At 44.0% G+C, this 18,148-nt stretch overlaps 2 protein-coding genes across 3 annotated transcripts; one reads left to right on the top strand and one right to left on the bottom strand.

Annotated features, from left to right (window-relative positions):
* mapk9 (mitogen-activated protein kinase 9) lies at positions 1-14,600 on the top strand. 2 transcript variants are annotated; one of them, XM_062393684.1, is made up of 13 exons: positions 1-183; positions 1,630-1,730; positions 5,049-5,195; positions 6,303-6,432; positions 6,901-6,959; positions 7,195-7,333; positions 8,378-8,543; positions 10,044-10,115; positions 10,761-10,943; positions 11,286-11,410; positions 11,523-11,586; positions 12,228-12,299; positions 12,506-14,600. In XM_062393684.1, the coding sequence occupies exons 3-13, from the start codon at positions 5,080-5,082 to the stop codon at positions 12,640-12,642; spliced, it is 1,263 nt and encodes a 420-aa protein (XP_062249668.1). In that variant the 5' UTR covers positions 1-183; positions 1,630-1,730; positions 5,049-5,079; the 3' UTR covers positions 12,643-14,600. The 2 variants fall into 2 exon arrangements, with proteins under 2 accessions (XP_062249668.1, XP_062249667.1); XM_062393683.1 differs by lacking the exon at positions 1,630-1,730.
* Positions 14,480-17,086, bottom strand: LOC133958737 (uncharacterized). The gene is made up of 2 exons (XM_062393685.1): positions 15,936-17,086; positions 14,480-14,987 (listed from the first exon to the last, which is right to left on the bottom strand). Exons 1-2 carry the CDS (start codon positions 16,892-16,894, stop codon positions 14,750-14,752), a joined length of 1,197 nt encoding a protein of 398 aa, XP_062249669.1. The 5' UTR covers positions 16,895-17,086; the 3' UTR covers positions 14,480-14,749.
* Positions 17,087-18,148: the final 1,062 nt, after the last annotated feature.

Here is an 18,148-nt window from a genome sequence, read left to right as displayed (position 1 = left end):
CGACCCTCCGCGCCGCCGCTGGAGTTACCGAGCAGCCGGGAGGAAGCGCCCCGTGTCCCGACAGCCCGGCCGGCTCTTTCTGCTCAACTTCCCCCGAGTGTCGCATGTGCCCGGGAGACGTGGAGAGTGTGTGAGCCGTGTTTTAGATGCTCGGCAGTGGCCTTGGGACGGCGAAGGGAGAAGGTAAGTCTGCCGCCTCCGCCTCCGCCGCCGCTTCCTCTGCCAGTCCGTTAGTCCGTCCGAGCTCCCCGTTCAGCCCCGGCCCGAGTACCGCATAGCTGCCGGCAGAAGTGACGGGAGGAGCGGGGCGGGGGAGGGGGGCGAGTAGCGTGCCTCGGTAACTTTGTAACCTCCCAGAGACGGAGACGAGGGGGATTTAACCGGCGTTCATGTCGGCATGACTCCCGCTGTGTGAACCGGCGACTCCTTGCTGTGCCAGCGGTGCTGCGGCGGTGACTTCATACCTCTGAGTAGACAGGGCTGCGTGGGGAAATAAAATAAAAAAAATAGATCCCACTCTTACACGTCGCATCTGAGGAGTGTCCGTCAGTGAACTTACCCACAGACGTGCACTGTTAGCTTGAAGGACTGACATGTCTGTAGGCCCGGTGTCAGCTGCTTCCACAAACCAGTACCCTCACTTCCACCAGTCACGCAGGGTTTCGATGTGGCGGAGGCTCCGTGCAGTTCATGTGGCCTGGTTCATCCGGGGGCAAGTTCCAGCTCGTCCACCCATCGCACAGCCTCTGTCATGGCTGGAGCATGTCAACGCAAACAGATTGGCAGTGCTCGAGAGAGGGATCATACAAATATTTATATACATTCATAACAAGGATAGCAGGAGAGAGGGATCATACAAATATTTATATACATTCATAACAAGGATAGCAGGAGGGTTCACAGGGCTACTCGCATTGTTTCCCTTTAAAGGGGTAGTTCACCCAAAGGTTAACTCATTATCCATTCACCACTATGCCGGTGGAAGGATGGGAGAAGTGGTTTGAGTCTACTAAACAGCGTTGCAGCCATATCCAATATTATTGAAGTAAATGGTGACCAATTTTTCAAATGTAAAAAACACAACATGCCTCCAAACTGCTCCTGTGGTGTCATACAAGTGTCCGAGCCCTCAACATTCAAATTCAACTTGAAACAAGGTCATTTATACCATGTCATGAAGCTTCAATGTCCGCTGTGATCCAAGTGGACATTTAGTCTTAAAAACATGGAGTAAACACGGACACTTGGATGACACCACAGGAGCAGTATGGAGGCATTGTATGTTTATTTCTGCTGTCAGCTAAATGATATGTAATGTAATTGGTCACCATTTACTTCAATCACATTGGATTGGCTGCAACCCCAGAGACTCCAACCCTTCACCCATCCCCTCCATCGGCCTAGTGGTGAGTGGACCGTCCCTTTAACACCTCCATCCTCTCGAAAACAGTTGTCATCTTTCAGCTGTTGCTCAGGTCTCTAGTGCAGCAGCCACACACGGTAGAAGTAGTTTTGCCTTTTCCAGCTGTGTGTGCTTTGTAACTCATCGTGCTGAGATGCAGGGTCTTCGGGCCATGCTAATCTGATATCGTAGTCAGCTCACTGACTTCCGTCCTGCTTCCTACTCAGAGCCACGGCCGCGTTGTGACCCCAAGGCTGCGCTGGACTGTACTGGACCGGACAGTCACCATGATGTGCTGGGAGTTGAGGATGGTGAAGTTTGTGCCAAGGTCACTAGTTTTATCAACTCGCCTAAAGAAATAAAATCCTATAAGAACAAAATGATGATGTTCTGGATCCAATTTACGTATAAACTTTCAAATCTAGTTGATATACTGATCTTTATTTGGATCTCAAGTTGCACACTCTCATAAACATCAGTTCCCCAAATATGCCAGATTTCCCCACATTACTTATTCTCTCAGAAGTCGATTAAATGCTGAAAGTCTCACAATGATTGTCACCAAACGTATAAATAAGGGTTCGTCCACGACCCACTCTTCTTCCATCCACCTAGTTTCATGATAATCCATTCGGTGGATTTTGTGTCATGTTGCCTACAAACAAACCAACCAACTAACAATGGACAGGGGTGAAAACATAACCTCCTTGGGGGAGATAATAAAAACTAAATCAAATTATGAAAAACTTCCTGTTCTAATCAAATCTGCAGTGAATCTCTGTAGCTATATATAAATGAGACTGGATCAATAATGTTCCTGAAGAGGAGGCAACTATAGCTCCACATAGAAGACACTGGCAGGTTTGTCTGTGCAGGGGAAATGCTAGCATGAGGCCTTAATGGTGTTTGGGAAGCAGAGACGAGTTAACCACAGCGTACTGAGGAAATGAACAATCAGAGGCTACTGTACCTAATATGGTGGCAGATTACTGGGCAGTTTTCCTGTAAGTTTACTGGGATGTATCAGGTTTAAGTAATTGTTAACGCACACCTCATGATTACACAAATAAAGATTTCTGGGTTTCCTCTTTTCCTGCCGACCTGAGCAATAACACGCGTCAGCTCTTGTGTCTGTTACTCTGAACTCACACACAGTTTGTTCAATCTTTTCCTGTCAGTGTCTGTATAAATGTGCTGAGTCAACTACACATTTAGTCTATATGTTAAGCCCCAATCTTAACAGAAAGTGAAAGATTGTATTACTGCCTGTCAGTTGTTGATGATTAATGAAGCCTCCACAGTGTTTTTTAGATTGATGTGTGTGTTTTGAATCAATGCACTAGACGTTAAGATAAAGATGCAACTGTTATTGTTGGATATTTGTTGGATGAGGTTATTACGAGCTGTGTTGAATCCACGATGCATGTTAAAGGAAACGTTTATCTAATCCACCATGTTTCCTCTGTACCTGCACTTAAATATTTATGTAATGGTATGACGAAACTCTACCTACTAAATATTCATCAAAAATATGGCTGACAGGACATTCAGTCCCTCAGGAAGACAAGAAAAAACTAAAGATAGCAAAGGGCAGAAGAGTGAGGGAATGTCAGGAGCATAAAAGAAAGGAAGACAAAGTCAAGGAAATCGGAAAGAGTGAGATAAGCATGGAGTGAAGGTCTTTGCAGCCCCCCCCCCCCTTTGGGTGTAACCAGTGAGAGTCAGTTGGATGTACATGTGAGAAGGAGAAGAAACCAGGGAGGCACAGGATGAAAGTAGCGAGTGACGAGAAGGATTCATTTTTTCATCTCAGTGATGGTTGAGCTGCAAACACACACCTCCTACATCTGAAGGCATATTTCTCTCCCAGTGTTTGTACATTTACAAAGCCACACAGAAAATATGACACATTCAAAAAAAAAAAAAACCTTGTTATAAAGAAACCAAAAAAAAACTGAAAAACCAACTGAGGAGATACACAAACACCTAAGATGTTGGGCAGAGACTGTGTTGGTTTAGGAAATATTGCATGCAGGAATAAACTGATGGATGATAATAAGATGAAACGCATACAAACATCAAATCTGATTGCACATGCTGAAGGTTTTTGTTTGAATTATATTTTGGGGCCAGTAAAGACAGTGACAGTCCAATCATGTTTATCATGTGGTCAAGTCTGTTATTATTTTCAGTCTACTACTTCATTAATCCCATCTTCATCTTTCACTTTTATAATCACTGTTATATTAACATTTTATTAAAAAGAATGGGAATGAGAAGATTGAAATCTCCAATACAATAAAATGAAGAATTAGATATTGAAGGATCTTTTCACTTTAAAATGTTCAGAGTTTATTGTTTTCCTGTCTGATAACCTGCCATCAAGGAATATAACAAATTATTGAGGTGTTGACAACTGTACTTCTACATTTACAAAAATATTAAACTATTTATATTTTCTTATCAGTGATTTATTAATGACAAGATAATTCATTATCAAATTATGAAAATATTTAACTAAAATTTCAAAATAAAAGTGTTTAATGAGAAATACTTCAATTATTTTCAACAATAATCTTTTCATTTGAAATACATCCCAGAATATGTTACATTAATAAAATACAGGCCATTACAAAGAATGGAATAATAAATTCTAAAACCAATGTTAAAATAAATAAAAGATCTAAGTATCGACCCGACTAGACTTAAGGTTGATATCACTGGAGTCTGTCATCTGACAGCTGCTCACACAGTGCAGGTCTTTTCATCATGTTGTGAAAACCGAGCCTTTTTAACTCTACTCCATCTCAACATATCCCTTGCTGCTTTTTTTTTTTTTTGGCACATTGTCTCCTTGACCATGAAAACCAGTGAGCACTTATCAAACAGAATAAAATATCGGACTCCAGCGTGTGGCTGTTTACTGAGGGAATGACAAACAGCAGTGACTTCTCGCTCTGTTGCTACTTGCATGGCTATACAATTGTGTGTCCTCGCCCACACACTCAAACCCTGGCAAAGGCTCATCCTCCTCCTGCTCCTGAGGAATAATTTCTAACACTGCCATATTTTGTAATAAACACTATTAGCAGAACACATCTAATAACATGTTTCAATTAGCACATGTTCATCCTCTGCAGATGGTAGCTGGTTGCAGATGAAAGAATAAGAACCATGCTCTAGCTAAACGTTGTCTAAATAAGCGTGTATGTGTGCGTTATGTATGAGCGTGTCAGCGGGAGTTTGAAGATGGCGGTGAGAGCCTCAGGAACTCCAAGCTGTCAGCTGCCTCTGTTCTCCACTACACACTCGCCAAGGCATTTACAGCCTCGACTTCAGCTGCAGCGCCGGTACCTCTGTCAGATGAGCAAACTGGGCAGCGGACAAAGGCGGCGGCGGATTGGTCGGCTTTAGACGGTGCTGAAAATGAAGGGAGAGATGCCAGGGACTGACTCACTGAGGCTCATCCGAGTGATTCAGTGGACTGAGAGAGAGGCTCGGGTTTCTTAACAGAGTAATAATGGTGTTATGATGCGGTGTAACTTGTTTACTACTCTGCCGCACATTTTGGGGATATGTTATTTATCTGTGTCTTTTTATTCTTCTTCTCTTTATTAATGTTGTGTGTGTTGCTGACCCCCTGCAGACAGTGCTGGTGGTCGTGAGTGCTCAGCAGGATGAGTGAGGCAGAGGACCAGTTCTACAGCGTTCAGGTGGGGGACTCCACCTTCACCGTACTCAAACGCTTCCAGCAGCTCCGCGCAATCGGTTCTGGGGCCCAGGGCATCGTCTGGTGAGAGGCTGTTCTCCCGTTTGTTGTGTTAATAGCCTGGGGGGTTTTGTTAAATCCGACTTCTCCTAATTACATAAATCAAACAGTTTTTGCCTTAGTAAAGTAAGTAAACACTAAGAAGTACAAAGATCTGACCTCTTTTGGAGCAGTGTGTACTCTTCTCCAATTAGGCAGATTTAGGATGTATGGTTATGCAATTGCCTTTCAGCATATCATTTATCGCAGGCCATGTATTCTGTATTTTAGTATATAGCTCCCCTGCAATTCCCACCCATACTTACCTTAAAGTAACTAGCCTGTTAGTAGATTCATGGTTTTGAAATATCACTGTGTTCTAATCTCCACCCTTTTTCAATAAATGTTATAGATATCACATATGCAGTGTATTCTATAACTGTTTTTTTTATAGAAAAAGTCTTCCAATTGAATTTTAATAAAATCATTAAAGAGCTTCTAAGGTGACCATGAGAAGTATTTTCCCAACATTTTCTCAATCCAATTTAAAAGAAAGTTTGTACCAACAGTGGGAGTTTAAAATGGATAATCATAGTCACCAGAGGATTTGTTTGCAATGGTGTGTGGCAAATCGCCAAGCTTTTGAAATGCCCCGCTCTCCTTTCTCCCCAAACACATTAGCTTGATGTTTGTTTTCGATATAATTGCACCAACAATGTTTTGTGTTCCCCACTGATCTCTTCTCTGGCACCAGCATGAAGGCAAGATTTCTGCTTGCTCACAATATCTAATTTTATCTGTAGCACATTCACAATGAGCTCTTTCCATTTTGATCAGCTTTTCCTGAGCTCCACCCTAAGACTAAAATAACAGCATCGGATTAGAAAGCTGGAAAAATTGGGAAATTGCTGCAGAGAAATTTGCTTGTTTGACTTGTATTGCTTTGAAAATTACCCACGCTTTTGTTAGTATTGTCTATTGCAGTGCAATTGAGTGAGGTCTCTTGGCTGTTTCTATTCTTTTAATTAGTATTTTTCTGCATCTGCCCTTATTGTTTAAAGTGATAAGAGAATATCCATCTCTGTAAGATGTATTAACATTCTTCCTTTGTCTTTTCTTCCTCCCTCCTTTGTACATATGATGTGTGTGCAGCTCTGCTCTGGACACGGTCCTTAGTATACCTGTTGCTGTGAAAAAGCTGTGTCGACCCTTCCAGAACCAGACCCATGCCAAGCGGGCCTACAGGGAGTTGGTGCTGCTCAAATGTGTCAACCACAAAAATGTAAGGTTGATTAATTTATAAATTGAATTTATGAGCCTTTTTTCTATGTGCTGGTATGTGTGCTTTATATTTGACATGGATGTTAATAGCTGTAATAAGTCATTAAAGGTGGTTTTTATAAAATAAATTACACAGCATGGTTAAAAGATGGAAAGTTTCATGGTCACATCTACTCCAAAGCCAAAAATAGGATCCTTTTTATGTGATTTGAAGTTGGGCAGGGGGGAATGACTGGCAGCCCACGCCTACAGCTTTGTGTGTTAAATTAAGAAAAACAAAAACCAAATTCAGTCAACAGAACAAAGAGAGTTAGCTCTCTGCAGTGGCGATAAAGTTTCCTGCTCTGAGTGAGGGGATCCAGGCAAACCCTCTTAGTGCTCTGCCCTCTGTTGTCGAGCTCTCCACAGTGAAGTGGATGAAGCTGGGAGAGTAACAGAGTGGACTAATGGCCTGTCTTCCTGCTCGCAGATCATCCGTCTGATCAATGTGTTCACGCCTCAGAAGTCCCTGGAGGAATTCCAGGATCTGTGAGTGGCACTGGAGTTTTTCACATTCTGAGATTTTAACAAGTGAATCCTTTTATTTACCCTTCAGTGTCAGTATTGGCTCTCTATAGTAGCTGTTTATATTATCTGTCACTGTTCTGTTAAGTGCTTCTTTACTGCTTGTTCATTCTCCTGTTGTTAGTGTCTACTTCTCCTGTTGTCTACCTTATATTATAATAAATACGTGACTGTTTTTCATTCCTTCCTCCACTGTCAGGTATCTGGTGATGGAGCTGATGGATGCCAGCCTGTGCCAGGTGATCCACATGGACCTGGACCATGAGAGGATGTCCTACCTGCTCTACCAGATCCTCTGTGGCATCAGACACTTGCACTCTGCTGGCATCATCCATAGGGTAAGGACAAGGAATAATTGTTCTGGGTGGGAAATAGTTAATAACAATAATTTTTTTCTGTTTTTTGTTGAACACTGCTGAAATACAGCTACTTAATATCAGGCTCACAATCTGAGTTTGGTCAGAAGCATGTTCTGTTTGCACCTGTAACCACAACAAACAATGAATTAGTTTCCTCATTAGTTACAGGAATTAAAGTTTTCCATCGTTGTGATACATTTCCATCCTTTGGATTCCAGAGAGGCCGTCAATGTGATCAGTCTGAAAGCGGGAAGGAAATTGAGGGGTGTCACACTGAGCGAGTCAAGTGCTGGCTGACGAACAGCAGATTACTCATTTAGGAAAATGAATAGTTTTAATGAGTAGTTAATTAAAATCCATTTTTAGCTTTCCATAACAATTTGCAATTGGCTCTGCGTGTACATTCACTGTCCTAGGGCGATGCTTTGAAAACAACAGGGGAATAATGATAGAGAAACTTTTCTTTGTGCCCGTAACCATCATGTCCCCACATGCTCTTCATGAATGGGTTTTGGCTTTTACAGCTAAATGTTTTCACCTTTTCTTCCATCATGCATCACAGCCACTGAGCTGGTAAAAGTTCCAGGACATTTCTCACATACAGCCCCTCTGGAAAAGACCTTGTTCCATATCTGAAAGCAGCTAGAGCTAGTTTATTTGCTTCAACACACTCTGAACTACTGCAAAAGTTAAATGTAGCAGTGTGATGCATGTAATCCACCGAAGATTCAACATTCTATACTTAATTGCAAAATCAATAAGGTTGATTGGGATTTTTCTAATATCCAGGGACTGAAAAATAATACGTAGTTTTCAAATTTTTTCGCTGCAAAACAGAACATACGATGTCAGTCCTCCTCCATGTTTGTTCATTCTTCTGGAGTCATGTTTAATCACACAAGTGCTCAACACAGTTCAGGAGATGGTCGTATCATCTCCCGTCTGTGTACAAATACACACGTCAGCGACAATGTCTTTGTTTGTGTGTGTTTCTATAGATTAATAGAGTTTCTCTCCTCTCAGGATCTGAAGCCCAGCAACATTGTGGTGAAATCAGATTGCACTCTGAAGATCTTGGACTTTGGCCTGGCACGGACGGCTTGCACTAACTTCATGATGACCCCGTATGTGGTGACCAGATACTACCGCGCCCCAGAGGTCATTCTAGGCATGAAGTACAAGGAGAATGGTGAGCAGTCTCAGAACAGCAGGATTATTTATTTTTCTCAAAGATGCTCTCTGAGATTTTATATAGTGTGATGTATGTTCATATTTTCCTGGTTTGGTTATTTGATGCTATAAATCAGGGTGAAGAGTTATGATTGACACCCCAGATCGCTACTGCACAGACGTGGGCTCTTAAAGCACAAGATGGCAGCATTCATATCCGTGGTGTTTTGGCTTCATTTCTGGATCTTGAGAGGAATTGGAGACGTCTCCATATTTGTATACAGTCAATAGTTGGTACTGGATCCTTATACATGAATTTAATTCTTAAATATTTATCAGATTGTTTACAAAAATATATCGCAGAGCATAGAGCAGAGGAAACATGATGTGCTTTAGAAACAGATTTATGACAACATGTTTGTCCAGTAGATTCGATTGTTTGCTTGTCACAACAGCCTTTGAGTAAGAAGCTTATCAGAGTATAACAGATGGAACAGGCTGTCAAGGAGGATGAGTTGGTTTATTGTTCTCTTATAATTCACAGTGTGAAATCTTTGATCCAGTTGTGCTCTAGTTGGTCGTCCAATGTTTTTTTTATGAGTGATGCCTGCATTATGCTACTACTCTGCATACAGTGGACCTAGGTCTGTCGACTGCATAATGGCCGAAATGATCTCTCCTCCCCTGAAAGGACCACATCCTGTCTGGTTTGTCAAGTAGAGACAGAAGACACTCAACACATAGTTGCAGGGTTTTTAAATCAGGAATAATTTAGTTCTTCAATCAGCCAATTTCTGCACATAACGAAAGAGAAGCCTAAATCTCTTGAACTGTTTTTGGTCAGACTTGTCATTTGTCTTTTTCTTTGTGTGGGATTTCAAACATGAACCACTAATCAGGCTTCATCGTGACCTAATCTGAGAGGGCAGTATTTTGCCTACAATACAAACATACTGCAATGATCAGTGTAACCTGTCCAAAGTTTCCAGTTAAGACTTGTGCATCAAAGACTGAATCGTAAGTCCTCTGTAATGATGCAGATCACAGAGAGCTTTCTGCCTCAGTGGTAAAATGGAGGGAAGAGAGGAGTGGATGGCGATTCGCCACATATTAATGCTCTGAAGCAAACAGTCGACTCGGGCTACGCCGCTGAGTGCACACACTCACACACAGGGAAGTGTGAGGCAGGGAGCAACAGCTGTGTAAACTGATAAGCAGAGAGCCGAGGAGAAAGGCCTGGAAGCCTGTGTCTCTCTCTGCAGCCAGAGAGAGAACAGAAATTCAGCCGGAAGAGGAATATGATCAAAATGTCCAGCCGTGGAGAAGCCAGAGGATAGAACCAAATATCAAGAGCTGCCTTTCTGCATTTCAATGTTTGTTTGTCGTTCAAATTTAAACCACAGGGCAGGTTGCTTCTGTGATGTTTTACTGTGCCCTTAATGAGAATTAACTGTGTGGTTTTTATGTGATCAGTTTTTTTAATACCTTCTGTGCGTGTGTGTTTGTTCTCTGTTTCCAGTGGACATCTGGTCAGTGGGGTGTATCATGGGAGAAATGGTAAAGGGCGGCGTGATCTTCCAGGGCACTGACCGTATCCTTCACAGCTCGATGTCCCACATCGTTCACCCTCCATCAAACCCCCCTTTGGCATAAAGATCTCTTTCATCTTGATCATTTTCTTTTATTATAGTTACCCCTGCACACTTTGTCTGTCGAGACTTTTCCCTCATCATGTCCTCTGAGCTTTATCTGTCGAATGGGATGACGCAAGTTTTCCAGCAGACCCCATTTTATACAGAGAGCTCTCTTTGTTTCTTGTTTATTCTTCTGTCCAGATATCTGCAATCACCTTTAATTGAAACACGGAATCAATCTTAAGCTCTTGAGATGATTTGCATTTATATTAGCGCTGTCTAATGAGTTTGATCACATCTTCGCTAACCATCTCTTTTTCAGTGTTACTGTCCATTCGCACCTGAGTGGCAGAGAAGGGATGCTTAGCACAATCTGGTTCTGGGGCAGATTGGTTTTCATCTGTGGAAGTAATAACATTTTTACTGCAGTGGTAAATCCGCAGGCTTCCTGACTGTTGGTACATCTGTATTTTTATTGCTTTTTTTTTCTCACTGACACAAGACTCTCTCCCTTTTCACATGTTCTTCACATAAACTCAAATGTGTATATATCCATAATGCAGTACTGCAGCAGGGTATTTCCATAACAACACACTGTCCAGACATCGACCAGTGGAATAAGGTGATAGAGGTTCTGGGCACGCCCAGTCTGGAGTTTATGAACCGGCTGATGGAGACTGTGAGGAACTATGTCCTGAACAAGCCACAGTATCCTGGCGTGAGCTTTGCAGATCTTTTCCCCGACTGGGCCTTCCCTTCTGACTCAGAGCACGACAAGCTGAAGAGTAAGAATTTTGGATATTAAGACTCTCGCTGTATGTGTAGATGTTTGTTTTTAGTAATTTTTTATATAACAATTATAAAACGTAAAGTGATAGAGGCTGAAAACTGGACCTTTTTCAATAGTTCAGAGAATGATGACTCAGGTCAGACGTTTTTCTGCCGTAATCTGTGACATTAAGATCAAGAAATCACGTCACTGAAACAAGATGAAATCTCGACATTCCCAGAAATGTTTCCCAACACCACCAGGGGAAGTAATCAGTTCTCATGAAGGCCGCTCAAATGAAGTGATGTCATGGTTCTGTTCCCATAGTAACACTGCCCTCCCTCTGTTGCCATAACAGCAGGTCAAGCACGGGACCTGCTGTCCAAAATGCTGGTTATTGATCCCGAGTCCCGCATCGACGTGGAAGAAGCTCTGAACCACCCCTACATCCACGTGTGGTACGACCCTGGGGAAGCGGACGCGGTGAGGCGATCTTTCGATTCGAGACACTTCCGAGGTTTAACCCTCTATGAGTGTCAGTGGGTGTGTGTGTGTGACCTTGGTGTGACACATTTGTTTTCTCTCTGTTTCACAGCCTCCACCCCAGATTTCAGACAAGCAGCTGGAAGAGCGAGAGCACTCCATTGAGCATTGGAAAGGTAGGATGCACTGCCCTCTAGGGAAGCATATCAGCAGTGCAGTTTAACTTCCTTTACATTTTAACTAAATGGACAGGAATCTTTAGAATCATGTTTCTATTTTTTCTGTAGGTAGATTTTCATTTTCCCATTGCATGAGAAGTTTCAGCTAAAGGTCAGCTTGGTTGTTTATGACTTTTCTCATGAAAACCCATATGCCAGAAAGACATTGGCTTTTCAGTTCAGCTGTTCAGACATTCATGTAAGATCACAAATGTCAGAGTCAGTGGCTCTGGACATTTTCCTTAACTTCCCACGCTAGTCCCTTAGTGGAATATCTGTAAAATATATGAATGAGCCCATATGAGAATACAGCATGTAAGTGATGAAGTTTCTAACAGAACCAAGAAAAACAAACAAAAAAGACTAAAGACTATCTCATTATGAAAGAGAGGTGCCATGTGCATAGACGATGCTGATGACGATGTCAACTTGGAAAGGCAAGCTTGATTCGAGAGCTTTTGGTGATAAGGGACGATGCCGGTGTCTTTAGCTGCTTCCTGCCCGCTCTATCCAGACTCCACCTTTTTCCTGTTGTTGTGAAAGTGTCTTTCAACTCCAATCCAATGCATGATGTCACAACATGACGTCTTTCTCCACAGAACTTATTTATGAAGAGGTGATCGACTGGGAAGAGAGGAACAAGAACGGTCTAATGAAAGAAGATTGCTCTGGTGAGTACATGCAGCTTCTTCACGTGTCATCAGCTACCCTCCATATAAAGGAATGTAGCTTCAGCTCAAGACACAAGTTTCCTAAAATAGGTCATGATGGACCGAGAATCCACTTAATTAACTTTTGTTATTATTTGTAATTTCACCACATTGTACTTGTCCTCTCCATTATGTGTGTGTGTGTGTGTGTGTGTGTCATGTCTTAGATGTTGTGTCAGGTTCCGCCTCCCAGTCCTCCTCAGCCAACGACATCTCGTCCATGTCCACGGAGCACACCTTGGCCTCGGACACAGACAGCAGCAGCATCGACACACTGACGGGACCGCTGGACGAGAGTCAGTGATCACTGTCTGCCACCTCTGTCTGCCTGCCTCAGGCCCCCACCTCCCATATACGATATCTAAATATCAATCGGTCATCACCTTCCTTTCCTCTGTTTTCTTTTCCCCTCTAACCTCAATGAAAGGTTTATTTTTCTATTTTCTTTTCCCCGTACGATCTGGTGTCTCATCCTCTTCGTCTTCACACTCTGTTTTGGACTGCTAGCCGGAGGTCAAAGCAATCTATGCTGTTTTTTGGGACGGAAAAGGTTGCTCTTTCTCTTCTTCGTGGATATTGTTTAACTCGATCAAGTATATTGATGTATGCACCTGTAATGGTTTTCAGGTGACCAGGAGGAGGCAGTGGTGGATTTGTTTTGTATGCCTGTATTTTTAATAGTTTTATTTTTTTAGCAAATGTTAAGTTGAGACCAGAGGTCATTGTCATCTAATCAGTGCAGACAAGTGCTGACCCCAGCTGCTCTCATGCATGTTACGCCAATAAGAACAAGAGCTTGCCATAAGTCGATCGCACTAACCGTCCGACGTCCATCAGATGATCAAACACTAATCCGAACTTTGATCGACCCTTTCGCTAGCTCGCAGGATTGCATATCTCCACAGTGGTGTGTTCTTTCTTCTATGAATTGGTCTGAGTGATGTGGATTTTGAGCTTTTACTCCTGTCAGCTAGGGGAAGTTGTGGTTGCAGTGTTACTGTTTTATTTCCTGATATAATGTACTGTCTGTAAAGATGTCAAGATCTGACACGCATAGTGACTGTAGACCCTTTCGTTACCAGTACAGTAGATACGGCGTGCTTGTTTTGTTAAGAAATTCAACATATCTTTAGAGGGTTATATTGCAATCATCCCGATTTGAACATAAGGTACTTATTATCAATGTGTATATCAAAAGACTGTCGTAGTCCTATTCGTTTGGGGAAGGCTCAAAGCCACACGTAGTATTTATTTTTGTGTTCTAGCAAAATGTTACACATGATCACATCGAGGCCCATGGGAATCAAGCCTCTTGTCAAAAAATGTCATTGATGGATAAATGCATGGGCCGCACCTTTTTCTAAACCATTCCATTAGTGCCGAGATAATAACCCATGAGTCAGACGTCATGTATGACACACGCCACGGCAGTGAAACACAAACAATAAGGGTGTTTAAATTGCATGAAGGCAGTCGCGATGCCTCTAAGATACTGTAGTTCTTGTTTTAAAAAGACAAATAAGTTCAGATCACTTTTACTTTACTTACAGTACCTTGATGTTCGTGGTTCTGAAATACTATTCAAACGATTTTTTATTTTTTGCCTTGTAAGCCTATATATATATGTGTGTGTGTGTGTGTGTGTGTGTGTTAAAGTGCGTTACCAAATGTACAGTGCAACACTCTCCCTCTTTATCTCCCTGGAGTCGTCCCTGAAGGCAGCAGTCGCCCCGTCTGTAAAGGCAGTGTCTGTGGGGGAGGTTGGCCCAGCAACAGAGAAATGAGGATGTGAGTCCTGAATCCAAATCTGGACCTGGCAACTCGAGATTGACACTTTAAAGACTATCGTTGGAAATGGACTGCAGAGCTGCTCCTCTTTTTTCGTTTCAAACTGATTGCACAGTGTGATGGACATGCAGAAATATGACACTGCAGAGCCACTGAGGACTTGGGCACCATGTTTTCCTTTCAAAGACCATGACCTTATTCTTTCAGTCATGCCTTAAATGACCTGAGGAGTGGCCAACTCGCTCACTCGCATCATGTTCTCCAACATGGACTGAGCTTCACAGCGATCAGAGAGTCTCCTGTGTTTACCAGGATTTCAAAAGAAAGCGCCATTGAGCAATGCACATTTCACATTTTCGTTCAGTTTGTTTCTCCTTTTATTTTCAGAGATGTCCTGTGCGATTGCATCGACCACAACGTTATTATCACTTGGCCCTTACGCAACTAATAAAGTGGACATCAGTGATTCATTTTCTTCCAGTGAACAAATAGCTGTACATCACTTAAATCCCTCCCAACGAGAGAGCAACATGTTCTGCCTAGAGACAAACCTCAGCACCAGGTCTTTCTTGCCTTTCCCCCTGCACCTTGCACACACCATTCATGTCAACACACATTCCTCCTCAGAAGCTCTTGACGATATACTCTGTCTTCTTGGCCTCGTTGTTGAGTTCTCCGAAGGTGTCGAAGAACTGATCCATCTCTCTCTGCAGCGTTGCGTTGCGATCTTCTGCGGCGTCCCGGGCTCTCTCCGACTCCACGATCTTCGTCTGGATGACCTGGTACCAGTGGCGCTGCTGCACCAGGTTGGTTTTCAGCCGCACAACCTCGTCCTGCAGCTCCTCATTTCTCTGCTCTAGGCTGATGAGGGGAGACAAGACAGGAAAGGTTACTGGTTCTTATGTCGGTGGGTTACTTGGCATTTAAATCGGCTGAACGGGTGACTCTAAAGTTTGGGTTCGAATGTACAACTACATTTATTTGACCAGAGTGACTCAGGAGTGCATAGTTCCATTATCGAGATTTCACAAACAAATCCACAAGTTGTTCCCTGGAAAAAGGTGAAAGAGTTTCTTCATATCGCTTTTTTAAAAGAAACTGATCACCCCCTAAATTAATATTTAATGGACTCTTCCCTGACCCAAACAACTTCCTTAGGCCGAGTGTCATGGTGATCCAGACAAATAAACAGACGGGTGAAAACATAACCTCCTTGATGGAGGTAGGTGTAAGGTAAAAATATCCTGAGTGAGTTGCGTGTGTGGTCCAGGGAAACAACCTTAAATTAGCTCTCTTTCCGAGGCCTTGACCTGTTTCTATTTGTTCGGTTAGATTGTTAAAACCAATCATCTCCAGCTATTTACCAACGCACTTTGTTTATCTTGGAAAATACACAGAAATACATGCATACATACACGAGTAGCAAATACAGCACATCTGAGTGCTTGATAAAAAAAAGCTCGGTGTAAATATGGGAGATTTTAGGAGACGTAAAGAAAGCAGCTGTTGGCGCCGTGGGAACCGAACAGGACACGGGGTGAAGCTCGGGGTCGAGTCAGTGACCGGAGCAGCACAGCTGAGTGGACACTCGCTCTCTGGGCCTGGGAACATTGTGTTGCCCTTCACTGGAAACACACCACAAGCAAGACTCTCTGTCAACTCAGTGAACTGAAAGTGTCAAACTGAAGCCAGCAGCAACAGCCTGTTAAATTCTGTCTTTTACAGGGTTTTATCTAAACCCTGTAAAATGATTATAATAATCTGTGAATGTCGAAAGGGAAATGTGAAACCAATAGAATTGAGCATTACCTGATTATTCTCTCCTCATACTGCTCCCTCTGTCGGCCGATCTGCTGTTGGAGGCTGGTGAGGAGGCTGCGGAGGGCGCTGGCACACGGGTCAGCCTGCGGTATGGGAGGGGGCACCCTGGGAGACCAGGCCGGCTGCTCGGGGGGCCACAGGCCCTGGCACTCAGTGGGACACAGCTGAGGGGAGCTGCCTGTCAGGACGTGAGGTGACGATGGGAGCTGGAGGTCGGCCTGCTGATATCCACAGGATCCTGAGTCCAGCTCTGGCTCCTGCTCACGCTCCTTGTCCTGGTCTGGATTCTGGTCCTGGTTGATTGAGCCGCTCTCGGGGAGGCTGATCTCACAGGAGGACCAGGGGCTCTTGTCTTGACTCACTCCCTCAGCCTCCATCAGGCCCTGCATGTGCTCAGGGGCCCATGCCTGATACATCTGCTCCTGGAAACTTGTCTCTGTCTCAAAGACCTCCTGGAGGCTTTCAGGGGTGACAGCGTCAGGCAGGTTATCATACAGAGACAGAGCACTCCTGTGCTGCTCACTCTGGGATGGATTGGGGCTCTGGTGGAGATGGGCTCTGTCCTCCCCACAGCCTCCCTGTTCTCCCCTTCTCTCTCCCCCTCCTCTTCCTCTGTTTATGCCCTGATCCAGCTCTGCTTCCCAGCCCCGTCTCCCCCGGCCCCCTCCCCAGCTGCAGTAGCTATGATCTGGCCAGCCGCCAGGCGCTCTTCCCCCACAGTCCAGTGTGGGAACCAAAGCCACAGCTGGGGTCAGTCCGGCCAGAGGGCTGCAAGAGCTGCAAGGGCCTGGGAGTCTGGTTACACCCGGGCACACAACCCTACTCTCCATTTCCCTCACCCTGGCCCTCCCTCGCTGGGCGAAAGGTGGGCAGTTGTCGTACAGGGGATCCATGGAGCAGGAGCTGGCTGCTGTGGGGGACTCTGTAGGAAGACAGGGCAGCTCCATGATCTAGCAAAGCCTATGGGTGTGCGGAGTGCCCCAGATAACTGCCCTCCCCTCCTCGGGCTGCTGGGACTGGGACTGAAGGCGTGGTGTGGAGCCTCCTTGGGTCAAGTGCTGATGTGTCGTGGTAAGAGGAAGGTGTAGGAGCCCCCTCCCCCTTTGGCTGGCTCCCTACTGTGCCCTCGACCTTACTGTCTAATGGAAGACAGGTTGTAGTGTGGGCGTAGCCAACAGGAACTCTGTATGTCAGTGTGTGTGTGTCAGTGTGTGTGTCTTTAAGCAGCACTGACCTCAGCTGTTACTTTAGCACAGTGTCTGAGGGAGGGACCAGGGTGTAATATGGTCTGGCACATTCCTAAAGACAGTCACACATAACTGCAACCACAGAAATAGACAGTGACCATAACCACAAAGTGTGAAACACTCACAAGGAACCACATCATCCTCCCAATAAACAATCTTGCAGTAAATTGCATTGAGGCCACACACCTGAATATATGATACTAAGTAACCCACGTCTGATGAGGGTGACTCTACCCGGTTTGAACCAAGGTGAACTGGTTTCTGGGTTGGTTCAACTGGCAATCCTCTGAGAACCAGTTTGTTTTTCCACGTGGTCGAGTCACATCATTACGTCAGTGTTCACGTCACTCTGTAAGTCCTTCACCTCCCATGAGCTCCAACACAGTCTTTGTCAGTGAGCCTCCCTCTGAAGTGTTACAGCTGACCACCATAGAACAAGGAGATGGTTTGTCTCCTCCACGGACCACTGCTGCTTCACATTGGCATCGAGAGTTCCAAATATTCTTTGCAGACCTCACATGACACAACAGGTTTATTTTTTTTGTTGTGGTCAAAAAAAGAATTGTGGTCACAATGTTTAGATTGCTCTTATTGGTCTTGATCAGTTGAGAGATCACACACCGGTCTTTTAACAACTTCGACTGAAAAGAAGACGTTGATGTTAACGCACAGTACAAGAAGCCCGTATTCAGCATCACACTTGATGGCATTGGGCCTAACAAGGTGTGACATCCTCCTCTAACCTTCAACAAAAGTGAGGAAAACCTTCCCCGGAAAGACAGAAGTGCCACGAAGCCGCCTGCAGCAGCAAGTCAACAAGATTTTAATATTTACAACAATCATGAGAAATTCATTCCTAACATAAATGGAAAGGTGGATCAATGTTTAAAGGATTTATACAAAAGAAAGAGTCCGGCCCTCCCCTCTGTAGGTTATGTCAGTAAGAATATTGTT

Source organism: Platichthys flesus, chromosome 8 (genome assembly GCF_949316205.1).
Source record: "Platichthys flesus chromosome 8, fPlaFle2.1, whole genome shotgun sequence".
In the NCBI taxonomy this organism is placed as follows: Eukaryota; Metazoa; Chordata; class Actinopteri; order Pleuronectiformes; family Pleuronectidae; genus Platichthys; species Platichthys flesus.
This window is presented reverse-complemented; position numbering and strand designations above follow the sequence as displayed.

Excerpts from the sequence above, each read along its gene's own strand:
- mapk9 (XM_062393683.1), top strand. The coding sequence starts at position 5,080 with ATGAGTGAGGCAGAGGACCAGTTCTACAGCGTTCAGGTGGGGGACTCC. Across the intron at positions 10,944-11,285 it reads AGAGCACGACAAGCTGAAGA|CAGGTCAAGCACGGGACCTG; the intron begins GTAAGAATTTTG and ends TTGCCATAACAG. Across the intron at positions 11,587-12,227 it reads CTCCATTGAGCATTGGAAAG|AACTTATTTATGAAGAGGTG; the intron begins GTAGGATGCACT and ends CTTTCTCCACAG.
- LOC133958737 (XM_062393685.1), bottom strand. The coding sequence starts at position 16,894 with ATGGAGCTGCCCTGTCTTCCTACAGAGTCCCCCACAGCAGCCAGCTCC. Across the intron at positions 14,988-15,935 it reads TATGAGGAGAGAATAATCAG|CCTAGAGCAGAGAAATGAGG; the intron begins GTAATGCTCAAT and ends TCCCCTCATCAG.